Raw genomic sequence first — 16,867 nt, 5'->3', positions numbered from 1 at the left:
CTGTTTGCACAGCATCCTGCAAAATGGCATCCTAGTCTGTGACTGGGCTCTGGTGCACTCTGATAATAGAGGTGATAAACACCCGTGTCCTGTCTGAGGTTGCAATGATGCATGAGAACCACGCTGTACTTGCAAGCTTTTAAGCGCAAAAGTAGCTTGCTGCACACAGGGACAAGGTAACACCTGGTTTTGTATTGGTACCCATCCCGTTCTCCCTTGGCCTCAGGCCAACGGGATGCTTCAGAGCAAGACTTCTAAGCAGAAGTTCATATTCCGTTTATTCCCGTTTGTTTCTTATTGTAAATCACGGCCTGGAGCAATTTCTGTGGGAAGAAGCGCAAGACAATCTAGACGCTAACGGGAGCAACCTTGGGCGATAACAAGGGCGGCTCTAAGACAAGAGCCTGCAGGCCGGCCGCAGACACTCACACTGCCGGTCTGCTCGTTCTGCCCAGCACCGCCTCCCCGCCGGGGCCGCCCCCCGGCGCCGGTACCGCCCCCGCTCCGCCCGCCGCCCCCAGCAGCCCCCGCGTTGCCCCGGCCCCGCCGCCGCTCGCAGCGCCCGAGCCGCCGGCGGAGCGAAGGTGCCGCCGTGCGCGGCCCGCCGGGCGCCGCGGCCTGCGGGCGCCGCTGGTTGGCGGCGGGGGGACACGTGAGCGGGGAGGCGGCGGCAGCGGCGGGGGCAGCAGCGGGAGTTTCCCCGACAGCTGGAGGTTGCGGCGGCGGCTCCTCCTCCCCGGGTCCCCGCTAGAGCCCAGAGACCCCCCGCGCTCCTCCTTATTGACAAACGCACAAAGGGCCGCGCCGGGGCCGGGCCGGGACGCGTCTGGAGCCGGCATGGGAGACAAGAAGAGCCCGACCAGGTAGGGGCAGCGGCGGCGCTTTCTCAGTCCCCCGGGCCCTCCGGGAGCGCGCGGCCGGCGGCGGTGGCGGCGGGGGCGCCCCGGGGGCGGCGGGCGCGTCGCGGCCGGTGCTGCCCCTGGCGCGCGTGTGTCTCCGCAGGCCGAAGCGGCAGCCGAAACCCTCCTCGGACGAGGGGTACTGGGACTGCAGCGTCTGCACCTTCCGCAACAGCGCCGAGGCCTTCAAGTGCTTGATGTGCGACGTGAGGAAGGGCACCTCCACACGGTGGGTCGCCGGCGGGGGCGGCGGGGGAGCGGCTGTGCGGCCGTGACAGGAATTGGGGCCGGGGAGCCGCGGTGCATCCCCAGGGTGTGAGGGAGGGCGGCCGTGACGGGAATCGGGTCTCGTTTATCAGGGGTGGGGACGGGAACACACAGCCTCCCCCGGCCCGGGGCTCCTCGGTGAACCTGACCCAGCGCTGCGCCGGCGTCTGTAGAAACAGAAATAATAAATACCAGGAAGGGCATAATTACCTGCACAGCGTAACCCTGGAGAGATTGTGCCCTCTCACGAAAAAGAGCTGTCCCCTAGGGTGTGCCTGCTAATATGCTCACCCTTTTAATTTTTTTTTTAATTTATTTAAATTTTTTTTTTTATGTGTTTAACTTTGCCTCCTACATAACCCCCTTTTTATTATTATTTGAAGTATTAGTATTATTTTAATTTGCTTTTCATCACAGAGCATCACCATGCAGGTTTCCGAGGGGTGTAGGGGGTGGGTTATAACCCTTCAGTGTTTAGGGAGAAACTGTTAGCTGAATTGTGCTTTATGGAATTGTCTCCCTGTGTAACCGTGACTTTCCAGGAGGACCTTTTCTCTATACACCGGTCATAAAGCTTGCGGTGGATTAACTGGTTCCTGCGCCTGCCGGTGGCCTAAACATGTGTGCTTGGGGAATGGAGGCTTTTTACAAACGAACTTGAGTGCACTTGTAGCCATGCATGCTAATTAATGGAAGAGAAGGTTGCTCAGGAATCCTTTCTTACCGTTACCATACCTATGGGTTAATCCTATCAGCAAGAGAAGTTTAAATGGCAATCAAGTTGCAATCCTATCAAAAGCCGCAATTACATTGTAGATATTGGTCAAAGCAGTGCTGAGTATGACTTGCAATAAATGTTACATGTTTGAAATCGTAAATGCAAGGTTGCGTCCAATTACTTGTCAAAAATTATTATTCTTTATTTTTGGAGCTAGTTTCCCTGACTTCTGAAAACCAGAATAAATATTGGAAGGACTTCCCATAACTTCAGTTGTGAATATTAGTTGAACGTTTTGGTTTGTTTGGTGTGTGTGTTTTTGTTTTTTTGTTTTTTTTCTTTAAACAAAGGAAATCAGTAAGGTAAATGTGACAAGAGGGAATTGCATCTGTCACATATATTATGGTTTCCAGTTATAACAATGGCATTATATTTATATCACAGAGAGATGTCTGCAAATCGGCATTGTTCAGCAAAATAAGACTGATGAATTAATGCCAAGTCTTTAAAAACATAATAAAAAAAACCCTCTTTAACATCCAGTCAGTTTGATAAGAAAAGTCAGTTTAAAATGATGTTTTATTGCTTTGGAAACTCAGCTGGATAAAAGCACTGAAACTTAACAAACAAACAAAAAATGGAGCTCCTGAGAAAGAAAAAAGACACTTTGTTGCAAACTTACTTAAAAGATTAAATATTCAAGTAGGGAAACTAGAAGACAATGAAAATATTTCTTTCTTTGGTTTCCACTTTCTCCCTGACAGTGACCTGGTAGGCAAACTGTGGTTGATAGATTTTTTTTTTTTCCCTCTACTTAAACTCTATAACAATGTGTTCCTGAATAGGTGTATGGGACTATTTTTTTTTTCCTCCTAAGGTTTAGATGGGTTGCATCTTCATATGACTCCAAAATCCAGGTTTTACACATGACATGAGGTAGATAAGAAGTTTTAGGCCAGGCAGCTTTTGTCTCCAGTTCTGATATATGATTTGAGCCAGTAAGTAGACCTTTGTGTCCATGAAGAGAATCATTAGGGTGCCAAAGAAGCACAAAAGGCCAGCTGGGTAGTTGTTTTTTTGCTTGTGTGTTTTTTCTTTTTTTCCCTAAGGACCTGGAGTCCAAGTGACCAAATTATTACCTTGGTAAAGCATTTGTTGGTGTTGCCTATAGGACAAAATGGTTTTCATCAATATGGGGCAGGATAACAATACTACCATGGCACTGAAAATGCATTAATTATTTATTTATTTTAGTCTTCCATTTTGAAGTTTGATGTTAGATTAAGGTGATGCATCAGCATGGTTGTTGCTGTGCAATAATTCTTACTTAGAAGTTTTAACTGTGTTTTATTTTACTGATTAGAGCTTTGTCTATAAGACATTGTAAAATGCTACTTTTTTTTAAAATTCAGAGCAATCTCTGTCTTTGTGTTGAAATACGTAATACCTGATTCTGCATGTTAAACTTCATTAAATGTGACCAGATTTGCAGGTGGAAAAACAGGCAATTATATTGAAGCTAAGTGGGTTTGAAGGCCACTGGAAATTAGGCGCAAAGTTGATTAAAACTTTTTTTTTTAATACTTACTATGCGCATTTACAGAAATATTTTCAGGTACGGGTAGGGTTTGTGGGTATTTTCACTGTTGAATAATTTTTTTCTCTCTAAAAGAGTTATCTTTTGTGCCAGAGGCTAGAAGTGGATTATGCTCTTTAGTAATTGATAGAATTGTTAAGATTAGTGCAAATTTTTACAATTCCTTTATTATATTTTATTTCTAGACTGAATTTTCAAAGCAGATTAGATAACGGAGTAAAATTTAGTTTTTGTGTATGGCAGTATTGCATTGAATGGTAAAACTGGGTTGTCCTTGGAGGGGGATGTCCCAAGGGAAATCCTGGATGCTGCAGGAAGTGGTGTAACTGATTCCCACCTCGTACTAAAGGGGTGCTGCAGCGTGGTGCCAGTTAGATGTGCCACAAGTCAGATGTAAAACTAAGATGCTATCTGCCAGATGGATATCCCTCTACCTATTACTCTGCAGCTCTTGTCAGACATTAGTTTGGTAATGTCACTGAGGATCTAAACTCTCCATGTACACATGGCTTTAGTATTTACTTTCTAACCTAAATTATTCTGTTTTGTTGCTTGGGTACTGAGAAATTACTATGTTCCTCTTGATAGGAGAGGAACTGAGTATAGTAATTTTCTACATGTGACCTTTAAGACATTTTGAAATTTTTCTAGATGAAAGATATTATATAAATGTAAGGAACATAGGACTGTAATAAGTACTCCTTTCTTGAACAAGTCTCCTGCTGAAGTTCATTAGAAGCACAAGTAAGGAATAGTGAATAGAACCCTAATGTACTGTATTGTAGAGGGAACTAGTAGCAACTGCTATATTTAGATTGCCTAATAGTTTCCATTATAAAGAAACTGTATGACCTTTTTGAGAAGGTTTGTTTGCAAAACCCATTGTAGTTTGGCAAGAGGAAAAGTCTTTAGGCTAAATAAGTGGTCTGATTTCCTTCCCCCATGAAATTAAGTTTTGCTGAGACTTAATCACTTGGAAATCTTCATTCCCCTTTTGTCACTCATGCTGTACAGAAAAGTCTTTGGTAGTGCACTGAAAAACCCAGACTGGAACTGAGTAAAAGCAACAGAGGCAATGATGATATGCTGAAAACACAGAATTATATGGCTCCTGGGGAGGTTATAATGGGGTTGCTGAATTTGGGTTGGCTCTCACAATTACTACTTTGTCAAAAGACAGTTGCCTCCACTGGCAAGCTACCATTTCTTCTTCTGTTCTTCATGGCATTATCTGAATCAGGAATGTACCAATACTGGTTGACCTTCAAGAATTGGGCTGGATCCTTGGACAGACCTTATTACAGCAAGTATTTGCTCTCAGTTTGTCTGTCTTTCAATAGATGTTTGGATTTTGCTTTCCTTGCCAGCTAACACCATTAATCACTGTAATTTAGGTGTGTTGTAAAGCTGAAGATTAAGAGTTTGTGTTGCTGGGAAGAAGTACACAAGAGGATTGGCATTCTCTCTAAAGGAATGCATGTTTCCTAGTCTCTGCTGCCTTCTAGGAGGCGGCATTACTGCCCTATTGTTACCTCTCTGCTTCAACTTCCTCAGAAGTGTTATTAAAGCTGTTGTTATTCAGTTAGCAATAGCATCCAGATTTAAAATTACCTGTCACTTTGCTTTCCTTCATGTGTTTTTTATGCATGTGGTCTGATCTCTAGTTGCAGGATCCTATTCTTTTTTTCCATGCTGTTACAAACCACTTCTCCTTTCAGTGTGAATGATGAGTATCCAGGGCAGTGTAGTGAGAGCTACAGGAGGAACTGCAAATACTGGCTTTTTAAACTTTGAAGTGCTTCTAATGATATTCTGCTAAATTCCTGTGTAAACAAAGGAAAAACGGATGCAGGGATATAAGGAATAATTTTTCCTTTTCTGACTAGACAACATTCTGTGATTTTCAAATTACAGAAAGGTGCCACAAGTGTGGCTTTAAGGATAAAGAATGTTTTCTCTAATAGTGAGAATTCTTGTGGCTAGTAGTAGGGGAAAATTTGTTATACAAACATGTATTTTATGATTGTTATGGTTTTATTTTATTTTTTAGAACAACTTTCATTACTTGCTTTGAATTAAAAAAAAACTTAATCTTGTCAATGAATCTGAGTCTTAGTGCCTGCTGTTCAAGTTCTTTTTCTTTTGTTTGACTGGGGGAAAGGGAGTGTAAGAGATGAGACAGGTACAAATGACTTCTGTGAAGTTTTTTGAGGTTTTCCTTTTTTTTTTTAAATTTGGATTTAGGAACGTTTTATAAGAGGTTCCTATTTGATACACACATTGAGTGAGCTCTTATATGCAATATCATTCATAAAATAGTCCCTGAAATTTGTAGTCAGAGTGAGAAAGTCTTGTTTTGTAAGGATGAATTTTTGTGGATTTGGGATCTCTACCTCTTAATGTCCTTTACTGCTGAAGTAGAGATAATATATAACCAGCCAAATGGGGACATGGCTTCTGCATTCTATGATCTATTGATCTTCATCACTGAATTGTTCCTTTTCTCACAGCCTAAGGTATGAAAAACCAAATTTAAATCCCACCAGACGCCTAAGAGTGTGAGATATAGGGAACTGGGATAGAATCTTTCTGTATTTCCTTGGTATTTGGTTGATGTTCCTTAACTGTGCCTGAGTGTTTGGCCCTCTAATGTATTTTATAATCATATCTGATGATCTCCTAAATATGAGATACAGGTCTCTGCTTGGAACTGCTGTGAGTTTGTTTTGTGCTTTGAGACTCATAAATAAAATGTTTAATTTTTAAACTTGGATATCAAGGTCATTTTTCTTCAGAAAACATGTGCAATGTGTTTAGTCATGTACCATCTGGATGTTTATAAGCACAAATCAGTTACATTTAATCAAATCTGGTATTTGTATTTCTGTTGAAATGCAATACTGCTGAGGACAGAGAGTTGGTACTTCTCTTGTATATCTGGTTTAACATGTCTGTTTCACAACAGCTTGTTAAGGACTCTTCTGCCTTCCAGAATGCAGCCTCTGTGTGTGCACATGCGCGTGCGTGTCGGGGGGAAGGTTGGGAAGGAGAAAAAGAGGAAGAGCTGCCTGTCATGCTGATTTCACAAATACATGACTGAATCAAGCTCAACAGAGTCAAGAGCTCGTTCCTTATGGTAGTTTAGAGAAGGAAATATTTGCAGGAATGAAGTGAATGGAAAAGTCATACAGAGCTTGGTAAAATATGGGTTGTGTATTGCAAGCTTTATGGTTTAGTGTTATTATTAAATTATGAAGAGTAGAAAGAATAAATAGTTCTCTTGCTCTGTCGATAGCCGTTGAGTAATCCAGTCATTCTGGACTTCCAGTTTTATTTTTAAAGAGAGTTTTTAAAAATAACCTTTGAAATTGTTCAGGAATTTATTTAGGAATTGTTTTCCCTGAAAAATATAGTGAAACTTAAGAATTCTGCACACATAATTTTCAATGCTGTTATAAAACAATGAATTAATTTTTATTGATTGGGTCGCTCTGTTAGATGCTCCTCATGGGTGGAGTTTGTATGGGCAATAGAGAATGCAATGGACAGCCAAGCAAAAGAAAATCAAGCCTGTATTTTAGAAAGGAGTAGGGAGAGTATTGTTGACTTTTTTTTGAGATTAAATCTCATGTTAAATCTTTGTAGTTTTGAACCTGACAGGTATTTTAATTTGTTGCTCTAAGAAGCTCATAAAAATTGTAATCTACTTGATTCACTATGGTCTGGTATCCTTTTGTATCTTATTGTTACTTAAGTAGGGCTTTTTTTCATGTCGTTGTGGGGCCTGCTGTGCTTTGTGCTGTCTTTTTTGGAATACATAATTTTCATTTTGAGTCACCTTCATGCAGGATTGTCTTGTCAGATAGTTCTCACCACCTCTCAGCTTGATTCTTGTTCTATTCCTCATACCTTGTCCAAATTATAATTAAAAATATTAGTGTCCCTGTAGAACCTCACTATAAATGCTACCCCATAGATATATGTAAATATACCTACAGTTGGTTATTGGGAACTATTAAGCAAGCAGACTCAAATTTTGAACTTCATTCTGCACAACTTTGTCCTCATCATAGTTTAACTTAAGTGGGAGAATATATTTTTACTCTGTTGCGAGTCAAGACTGGCAACGTGTATTTCTTCTCTCCTAGTCAGCAGGGCTCCTAGTCCATTAAAGAAAGAAACTGGACTGTCAAGCCAATTGGCTTTATCCTTTAATGCTCTCAATTCTTAAATAATTTCTTTCTAGTATCTTTCTGAAATTGAATTAGATTGAAGTTTTTATTTGCCCATCTTATGATTTTTTTCCTCTCATTATTTTCTTCTGCAGTACTTGATGACTTCTTTCACCTTTCCTGTATTCTCTACACATCTTTTTATGAGGGTGAATTTCATTAGATGCTGTTGACTGCCATAAATAACATTCAGTGGTCTGTTTCTTCTATTCTAGCTTGAACTCATACTCCCTTGTTTAATTTGGTGATGTGGAATTAAATTTTTGTGTGGGTACTGAAGCAAAGAAGACTTTATGCCATCCGATGTTTGCTTTCTTTCCATGATTAAGTACTTTCCTTTGGGGCATAAGTAGTGTGTGTTTTGATTATATGTCGCTTTGGTTGCTGGTTTTTGTTTTGGTTTTTTTGGGGTTTTTTTTGGTGGAAATATCATCTTTGTTTTTAGTGCCACCAGTGGTATTCTATGCGTCTTTTATAGGGAAAATAGTCTGTCCTAACTAAATGCTACTAGAATTTGAATGAACACCTAATATGAGATGAGGTATGTTAAAAGAGGAGATTACCTGGCAAAAAAAACCCTCTTGTATCACTTATAAAGTGATGAGAATTTGCATTTTCTGCCCTTAACTTTTTATCCAGTTTTTCCTTGATTGCTGTGACAGCCCACTATGCCTGTTCCTGTTTAAAACTTGATAGAAATATCTGTACTTTTCATCTTGAAAGTCAGGTTAGAATGAACAGTATGCTTTGCAGAACATCCTCAGAGTATCAAATGATGTCTTTTCTTGGCTCATGCAGTCAGCTACAAGATACTTTTGAAGTAGGCGAGTTAGAACAAAATACTAAGTGTTCAATTTTTATACTTTCACGCAGTGGCTTATCCTGGTTTAAGTAGGACAGAGAGATCCTGAGGATTGTCTGTTCTCTGAAGTGCATTCCACTGGTATGTGCTATGCTGATGTAGAGCAGGCTTGAACTTGGAGAGTTCAGCTGCAGAATGTTGTTGGGAGGCTTTTGGCTGGCAAACTTTCCATCAAAAGTCAGATTGAAGACTAGAAGATATGACCTTGATGTCTGCTACAAGTTTTTTCTTGTTTTCTTAGGAATTGAGGGGTGGGGAGGAAACAAGCAATTGAAAATTTTCCTATTCTAACTTACTGAAGATTTGGAACCTATCTTTAAACTTTTCCAAAATGCTTGACTATACTTTCACTGTACCATATAGCTCATATGACAGTGCCTAGTAGAAAAAAATTGTGTAAATGAGTAGGGGTTTGAAAATCCACTATGGAAATAGAGTTCCCGACTCTAAAAGCTGAAAAAAGTTGGTTTGCTACATGCTGTGAAAGGAAAGTTATTTGTTATGGCTATCACTGAAATCTGTGATTAGGGTCATGCACTAGAAATTCTGTAATTGATTTAGCATAAAAGACAATGTGACAACTCATTCTCTGGCATCTTTTTAGATTGATATTCATCTTAATGAAGAACATTATGGAGACTTAATATTTTTAGGGAAAGTGTGTAGCCTTTTCCTCTGCTTAAGGTAGAGGAAATTTACCTCTTCTAAATCTACCTGAGGAAAACCTTTGTGGGGCTGGCTCTGAATGGAAGAAGTTTCTAGATTGCTTCCAACTTCTGGGAAGATGATACCTGCAGTGCAGAGCAAATACGATAAACCAGAAACAAGCTCCTTCCAGTGTGATCACAAAACTATCTGTACCAAGTGTTGGCCCTGTTCAGTGCAACAATGACTGTGCTGCTGCATCAGTGTGAGCCTCGTATTTTGCATGTCTTTTTGCATAGGTGCAAGGTTTCACAGTTTCTGCAGGAAAGGGACAGAGGAGCAGTGTGAAGGATACAATCCTTTGTGGTGTCGGCATTTGGAAGAGATCACTTCCCCGTGTATCCCAAGTATCAAGGGGTCTAGGAGACTGTAACCACTCCTTTTTCTGTAGACTCCCAAATACTGTCTCCTCAGAGGATATCATTAGAGAACATTGAGCTTCCTGACCCCTGCTCATATGTAGCTCATTGTCATCTTGGAAACATAAATTAGTTGATACCAATATCTGTTTCTCAAGCAGGGTATTTTCACTGAGCATTGGTGCACCACGGGTTGTGCCATATGGGGAAGAGTTCTAACAGCAATATACAAGAGGTTGGAGCCTTTTAACTGGTTGTTGGAGAAGTAACATTTGATGGCTGCTTTGAAAACTATCCATGAAAATGAACTTTGTCCTCCTAAAGGTCCTGATACAGATAGTTCTTAGAGTAGGCTGTTGTGTACTGTACCGGTTGTCTTTAGGAGACTTGCTGGCCTCATCTGTTAAATGTCATCTGGAAAATAGGGCATTCCCTTTAAGGGAATGATTAAATAGGGACACTGCCTCAAGGGGTAGTTTTCTGCACATTTTTACAGTGACTGATAAAACCATATGGGTCATGTGAGTCTATTCTAATTGAATCAGCTTCTATTGAAAGATGGAATTGCTAGAAATGCACTGAATGGATGAATTCCAAGTAAATGATTCATACTGGAATATGAAAGCACAAATTAGAGCTGTCTGAAAGTTAGAATTCAAATATACATAGGATGTGTAGAAATTGCATTGCTACTCAGCTATATGCAGATGGATCTATATCATGTTTTTTCATACAGACCACTAGCTCCATTGTTTGCACTGTCATAATTATTCACTTGCATTATTTGCAGAGGCAGTGAAATGGCCTGTTAACACTCTAGCATATGACAGAAGTAATGGTAATGAGAAAAAATAATTTTGGATGGCAAAGTGTTGAAGATGCATTTAATAATGAACTGCTTCAATGTAGCAATAATTACTAGTTTCTCACAAGACGGCTTTGTGTGGTGATTAGTGAGGTCATATTCATGTGACACAGCAGGCTAAATGTAGTTTAATCTGATAGTTTTTATTCTATGAATAGCTTAATAGAGTGCTGATGACTGAGGAAGAGTGAGCTGATCTGTGTCAGAACCCAAAGACTGCTGCTCCTGATAGTGATTTAATTTAATTGCTAGCAACTTGTACTTGCATTACAAGAACTTGGCAGTAAGAAATATTTTTTACTTTTCACAGGACTTAAACTGTTAAAAATCAGGAGTGGCATCACAAGATGAACTGCTTGCTTCTGTGTAGAAAACAGTTCGCAAGATCTAACTGGCCACAGCATTTGCAATACCACTTAGTATACACATTGTCCCTGATTTCCTGTTTGCTTTAAATAATATCAATGATGTGCTTAATAGTCGTTGATGTGAGCCTTTTTTATTAGGAGGTAAGTTGTGGCTTACTGGAACTTGATCTCAAAAGCCAGCAATAGTAATGGAACAAAGGTTTGTGCTGGATTTATAGTGAAGTTGAAAAAGCAACTTCTTTTGTTATGGAATATGGTTTGGCAGAACCTAAAAGCTCTTGTACAGGGTGCTGCAGAAAGAGATTGTGGACTAGATATGATAGTCAATAAAAAGTTAAGTGTAATTGTAAAAAGCAAATTTTTGCTTTCATATCAAATTTTTTTTTGCTTATGTATCAAATCTAGAAGAAAATGTTAAGTTAGTTGAAAAATTGCCTGACAGAAGAAAATGAAGTCTGAAATGCTGTAGCTACTAGTCTGCAAATATATGGAAGGATATATTGAAAGCTGTTGTGTATTTTGTGTGTAGTAATGCTTAACAATTCTCTAATTATTTGGGAATTAGCATTTTAGATTTGACAAAAATAGTCCCTCTACTATTGAAGTTTAAAAAACACTGCATACTTTTAAGTGTTTACTGTCAAACTAATACTTGAAAATTTCATTGTCTTGAAGCACAAAGAAAGATCAGTAAAAAAGGTAGAGAGTTTTTTGCTTGGTTTCTGTGCAGCCAGACTGCATATACTTACACCTTAATGGTACAGATTTAAGCAGAAACTGAAATAACCAGCCTAAAATGTAACAATTAAACTTTTTCCTTCTTACTTGGAAGTTTAATAAGATTCTGCCATTCTCTGTGTCAAATTGGTTGATGATTGCCAGCATTTTTACTTTAGGACAGCTACTGCAGTACCTTGATACATGTATGCATGTCTTGATTGTAGTTAATTTTTCTGTATTATAGAGAATTCAAGCCTTGATAAGATTATGATGCAAAATTTAATTAGTTCCTGTTTATTTTACTTAACACTGACAATACCATTTCAATGCCTATACAAATGTAGGCCTCAGCCTTCCAACATTTTTTGTGAATTCCTAGTCTCGAAAAGAAGAGCATTCTCTTTGAAGTTAAGCTCTTCAGAGGCAGAGGTTAGCTCAAAGCAGGGAAGAGTCAGATAGCTCTGTATGTGCTTAATTTTTAGGTGAATGTTTAGGTGAAGTTGCTTGTATTTTTTGTCCTTGAAACCAGTTACATTGGGAGGGAAAAGACACTCTGGAAGAGACATAGGTACAAAAATCACTAGTGTTAGTGTACCTGTTTTGCAGAAGACTTTTTCACTCTGATAAAGAGTGAAGAATTGGAAATGTTAACTGTTTGCTTGACATAGTAACTTATCAGTATATGGGGGTTAGAGAAGGGAGGTAACCCTCAAAAAAAAACTGGCTAATGGGTGGGAGGAAAGTTTATTGACTTCTTAGTAAGGTTTACTTCAGGGTAATGTGTTACTTGTTGCAGAAACTGAATTTGGAGTATCTGTATTTCGTTCTGGAGCCATCTAGACGTTCTGCCATCTAAATCTACATCACTGATCCATCATGGAAAATCACATTCCAAAGCTGCTGGTTGCACACTGTTCTGTGATATGCTGAGTGAAAATCTGCCTAAGCTCTATTACAAAATTAGAGTTAGATCTTTGTATAATTAATGTCCTTTTGAAAATGCACAGGAAGCTTCATACTCTCATATTGCTGCAATACTCAACTATAGATGTGCCCTGTAAAAGTTACTGAAATAAATGCTGTAAGAATTGCTCAAAAGATTGATATCTATGTGAAGATGTTCTTATATGTTACAGGAGTATTCATGTCTTAGAAAATCTTCTACCTAAAACCACTTCTTCACATCTTTCAAGTTGTTTAAAAAGCTGCTTACTGTAAAATCATGCCTCTATTTTTCTCCCTGTATATATCTACTTGCTTTCAAGATTAGGAACAACCACTTATTTTTTAATTATTGCTCTAGTTACTGTGTTAAGAGGTAGTTGAGAATGTGGACATTAGAGAAACAAGGACATGTACTACAGGAGTTTTTAGTAGAGACTAGCTAGAATATGATGAGGAAGTAGAAAGTATGTGAAGATAAGCTTTTCTTGACATTGCAGTAATGACTGGAAAAATGGAGATTAGAGTATTACTGTGGATATCAGATTTCTATTAGCCTCTTGAGACATTAATATTTAGGATAGATGTGAGTGGAAAATGATCTTCAAATAAATTATAAGATATTTAAAGTCTGTACGTTTGTATTGCAAGATGACTCAGTATAGTAATGAAAGAACAGAGTATAATTTGAATTATCAACTTTGTTCTCAACAAGATTTTAATGCCCTTAACTGTATTCTGTTTAGCCTTTAAAAATACATATATGAAACAAACATCAGCAAATCAGGATTTTTATCAGGGTTTGGAATGTTTACAAGGCATTTCTAAAATGATTGCTAGATGAGGGAGTAGCAAAAGCTGGTGGAGGAAGAATAGTAGTATAAGAATGATGCTGGAATTCCATTTAAAAAAAATATTAGCTGAGTCAGCTCAGTTAGAAACAAAGGAGCAGATAGAAAGGAGATAGAAATCTGCCGGGCATGAATGAGAGAGGGATACAATCATCTCTTCTATTTACAGAAGGTTGCTTTTAAGCAATTGTCCTTCATAGGTAGTAGATGAAGAGGAAGGTGGGATTCAGGAACACTTTAGTGGTTAGCAGCTGACTGACTTTCTCTGGAGCCCAGTGAGTAGTTCTAGGTATCTTTTCCTACAAGCTGATTGACCTTGTTCTTTTATGCTTTGCACAAAGATACTGAATGGGGAATGCCTGATTGATTTTAGAGTTTGTACTACATTAGTCAGAACTGTGATGAGTGTTCTAGGTTTAATCCATAGTGCATCAGCATACCCTGTCTACAATGCAGTTTTTGGAATGATCTCCAAGACTTTCCCAAGGAGGCACCATAGAAAAAGTCATATGTGAAAACTCTAAAGGCAAAAGCATTTCTTTTTTGTACTGATCCTATTTGTTAGCAGTCAGCTTCATGAGTTTGACCAAAGATGACATATATAAATAGATTATTTACTACTCACTGCTACTTGTGAGACCTCTTAACTATAGCAGTTTTACTAATTCCTGTAAAACCCTGGAGAGTAAAATTCAGGGCACTAATTGACTAGACTACAGGTTTCCAGAGAATGAGTCCTATCATGCCATTTTGGTGGGACAGAAAGAAACTGATGTTCAGAAACATGCTGAATTCACTGCCTAAGCCCTGTGCAGTGAGGGCCTAGAAGCAGCAAGAAGTTGAGTAGAAGATGTGGGAACTTGCATTAGCTTGGAAGCATTTATTCGGTCCTCCTGAATCACCTGAAAGGGAAAAAAACTTTAAATATAAAAAGTTTTCATTTTTAAGGAAATAAGTCTATGACCAAGGGTAAGATGAAATCAGTCAGGTTTCTGTTCCAGATATTTCTAACTTCTCTTTCTTGAGGAATAAATCTGCTGTCTTGAACAAGAAGTCCATGTCTTCTTGCAGGGAAGATAAGTGTAGACAAATGTTACTGCTTAAGGATTGGGAGTGTCTTTGAATAAAACCTCTTTAAGTCCCTGAAGCCAATTTGGTTTGGTGATAGGGTTTTTTTCCCTAAGAAATGGAGAAAAGGATGACATTCATTTGCAAAGTTGGAATTTTGAAATGTATGTGATACCATGTAGAGATTCTACATTAAAAAATGTGAAAAAATATGAAGAAATACCACAGGCTTTGTTTTTCTTGGGACCTTTTCTTTTTCTGGGAAGGAAAACATGGTAGGAGATAAGATATTGCTGATCAGTCTTGAACTCTTCTGATGAATAGGCAATTCCAGGTATATAGTAGTTACCCTTCTGTTTGATAGTATCATGATGATCATAGAGGTCTTTTCCAACCTAAACGATTCTTCAATTCCATGATAATACCTCTCTCATTGAATCCTGCTGTCATCCAAAAGGTAACTGATCAGTATTTGGAAGAGAAATTTGAGTCCATTAATCCAGAATAAATCAATACCAATAAATCTTGGGCAGCTAAGACATAACATCCTTCTGCAGGAACAGTGTTTCACAGACAATTTCTTCCTGATTTTTAAGATAGGACAAGTTTAATACAAAACCAGGAAGTAAGAGGAATTAAAATTGTATCAGATTTTTTGATAGCTAAGTAAAACTGGACTAGATTATTCTCTAGTTATTGGAGGAAAAGTTTAGCAGGTAAGTTGACCAGAGCCCAGTAGTAGACTTAAATATCAGGTTTAATGTGCTGTTTGAAGTTTTTAGATAAATTGTGTGTGTCCCTAGTTTTAGAAAACAGATAATTTGCCACTTGAGACCAGCCTCTGGCAAGAGCTATTGGCCTGAATTGAAGCCAGGAGGTGGCTGGACTTGACGAAAGGGAAGGAAAGGATCACAGTAAAATGGAAGCTCTTCTTCCATTTTAAGCAGAATTGAAGGATATTCTTGATCCAAGTGATCTGTTGAAGAACATCTTTCAGCTTGATTGAATGCTGAGGTGACAGCATTTCCTTAATCTAGACCCATTGCGTTTCAATTGGGAAATTGTAATTTTAATATTTCTGCAGTAGTACAATATACAAAACGGGAGATAGAGCTTCTGGAAAGGGTGTGTCTTTGAGTAAGTTGCCCATTCTTCAGGATGTCTGAAGCCTCTAAACTGCACATTATAAATGACAATACACTTCCCTCAACAGGTTGGAAAAAGCAATGAGATTTAATTATAGCATCTAGATTTCTGTATAGAAAAATATAGGTTATATTCTGACATCTGTGGATAATGGGAGGATATGGGTACTGGTTCCATGTGGACCACTTCAAGTCCAGGATGGCTCCCCTAAAATCAAAGCGAATGTGTTGGCTGCTCTGTTGGACTGTTGATGTCTGTGCTTTCAGCAGTCTCGCTTGGCAGCACTGTGTGCTACTTGGCAGGCTTATTTGGCAGGCTCTGGCCATTCAGTATATGTGGCACTAAATGGACAAATCAACTCCCAACTTTACATGCAGGGTAATCTCATGCTAACACAGAACTCTATTGAGATGTAGGTAGATTTGGGGTTGGTTCATGGAAAAATTATCACAGTTGGCCCCATCATGCTCCTTGTTTCCAGACTGTAGCAGATGAATCCTAAAGCTGATCGACAGGTAAGTAGTTCAGGTCTGTCAGAGTTGGAGCTTATACTCTGAGTAGTACAGAAGACATTAGATGCTTTGTGGACTTTTAATGGCTGCAGAAGCAGAATTGTGCAAATGTAGTTGTGCTCTGTATAAATTAAATTCAGCTAAACACCAAGATGCTTCAGCATTAAGCCAGTTTGGTTGTCTGCATGTTTGATGCACAGCTTGGGCAACTGAGAGCTTACTGTACTTCTGGTGTCTGTGTTGGTCATCAGTATTGTATAGATATTTTTTTTTTATTTTTGTTCTCAAAATGGATCTGCTTTGCTATAATGAGACCAAGTTATTCATCATATCAAATTAGTCAACATACTGTTAATGTAGGTTATTGGTGAATACTAGGTGAGAGAAATCAAGGAGGCATGTACTGCTGTGAGAGGTCCAAAATTATTTACGTGCATGTAGGTATTGTGTTGAGCTCTGGGTAATGGAAATGACTCAGGGCAACAGTTCCTGATACCATGTGGTCTTCTTGAGTATTTTTCATCTCTAGGCATGTAAATTTCTGTGCTACAAAGATTTTTTTTTTTTTAAGAATGTCAGCAATGAAAACCAGTTAATCCTTCGCAGTATTAAATATCTGAGAATGTCAGTACTGAATGAGTTTCTGCACACCAATCCTAAAGCAAAGACAAGTTTTTGCAGTCTCTATAAATATGCTTTCTAAACCAGCAGCTAGATAAAACCTGGTAAGATAAAATGTAGCTATATCTTGCAACA

At 38.9% G+C, this 16,867-nt stretch overlaps 1 protein-coding gene across 1 annotated transcript in view; it reads left to right on the top strand.

The window, feature by feature from the left end:
- Positions 1–544: 544 nt before the first annotated feature.
- The window catches only part of YAF2 (YY1 associated factor 2), a 32,212-nt gene continuing 15,889 nt past the window's right edge, over positions 545–16,867 (top strand). Inside the window, exons 1-2 of the mRNA XM_084206200.1 lie at positions 545–863; positions 1,003–1,128. Of these exons, the coding sequence (XP_084062326.1) occupies positions 838–863; positions 1,003–1,128 (152 nt within the window). The 5' untranslated portion in view covers positions 545–837. The remainder of the gene's footprint in view (positions 864–1,002; positions 1,129–16,867) is intronic.

The sequence above is a fragment of the Fringilla coelebs genome (genome assembly GCF_963513975.1).
Source record: "Fringilla coelebs genome assembly, chromosome: 5".
In the NCBI taxonomy this organism is placed as follows: Eukaryota; Metazoa; Chordata; class Aves; order Passeriformes; family Fringillidae; genus Fringilla; species Fringilla coelebs.
Note: the sequence above shows the minus strand (reverse complement) of the source record. Positions and strands in the feature narration are given on the sequence as shown.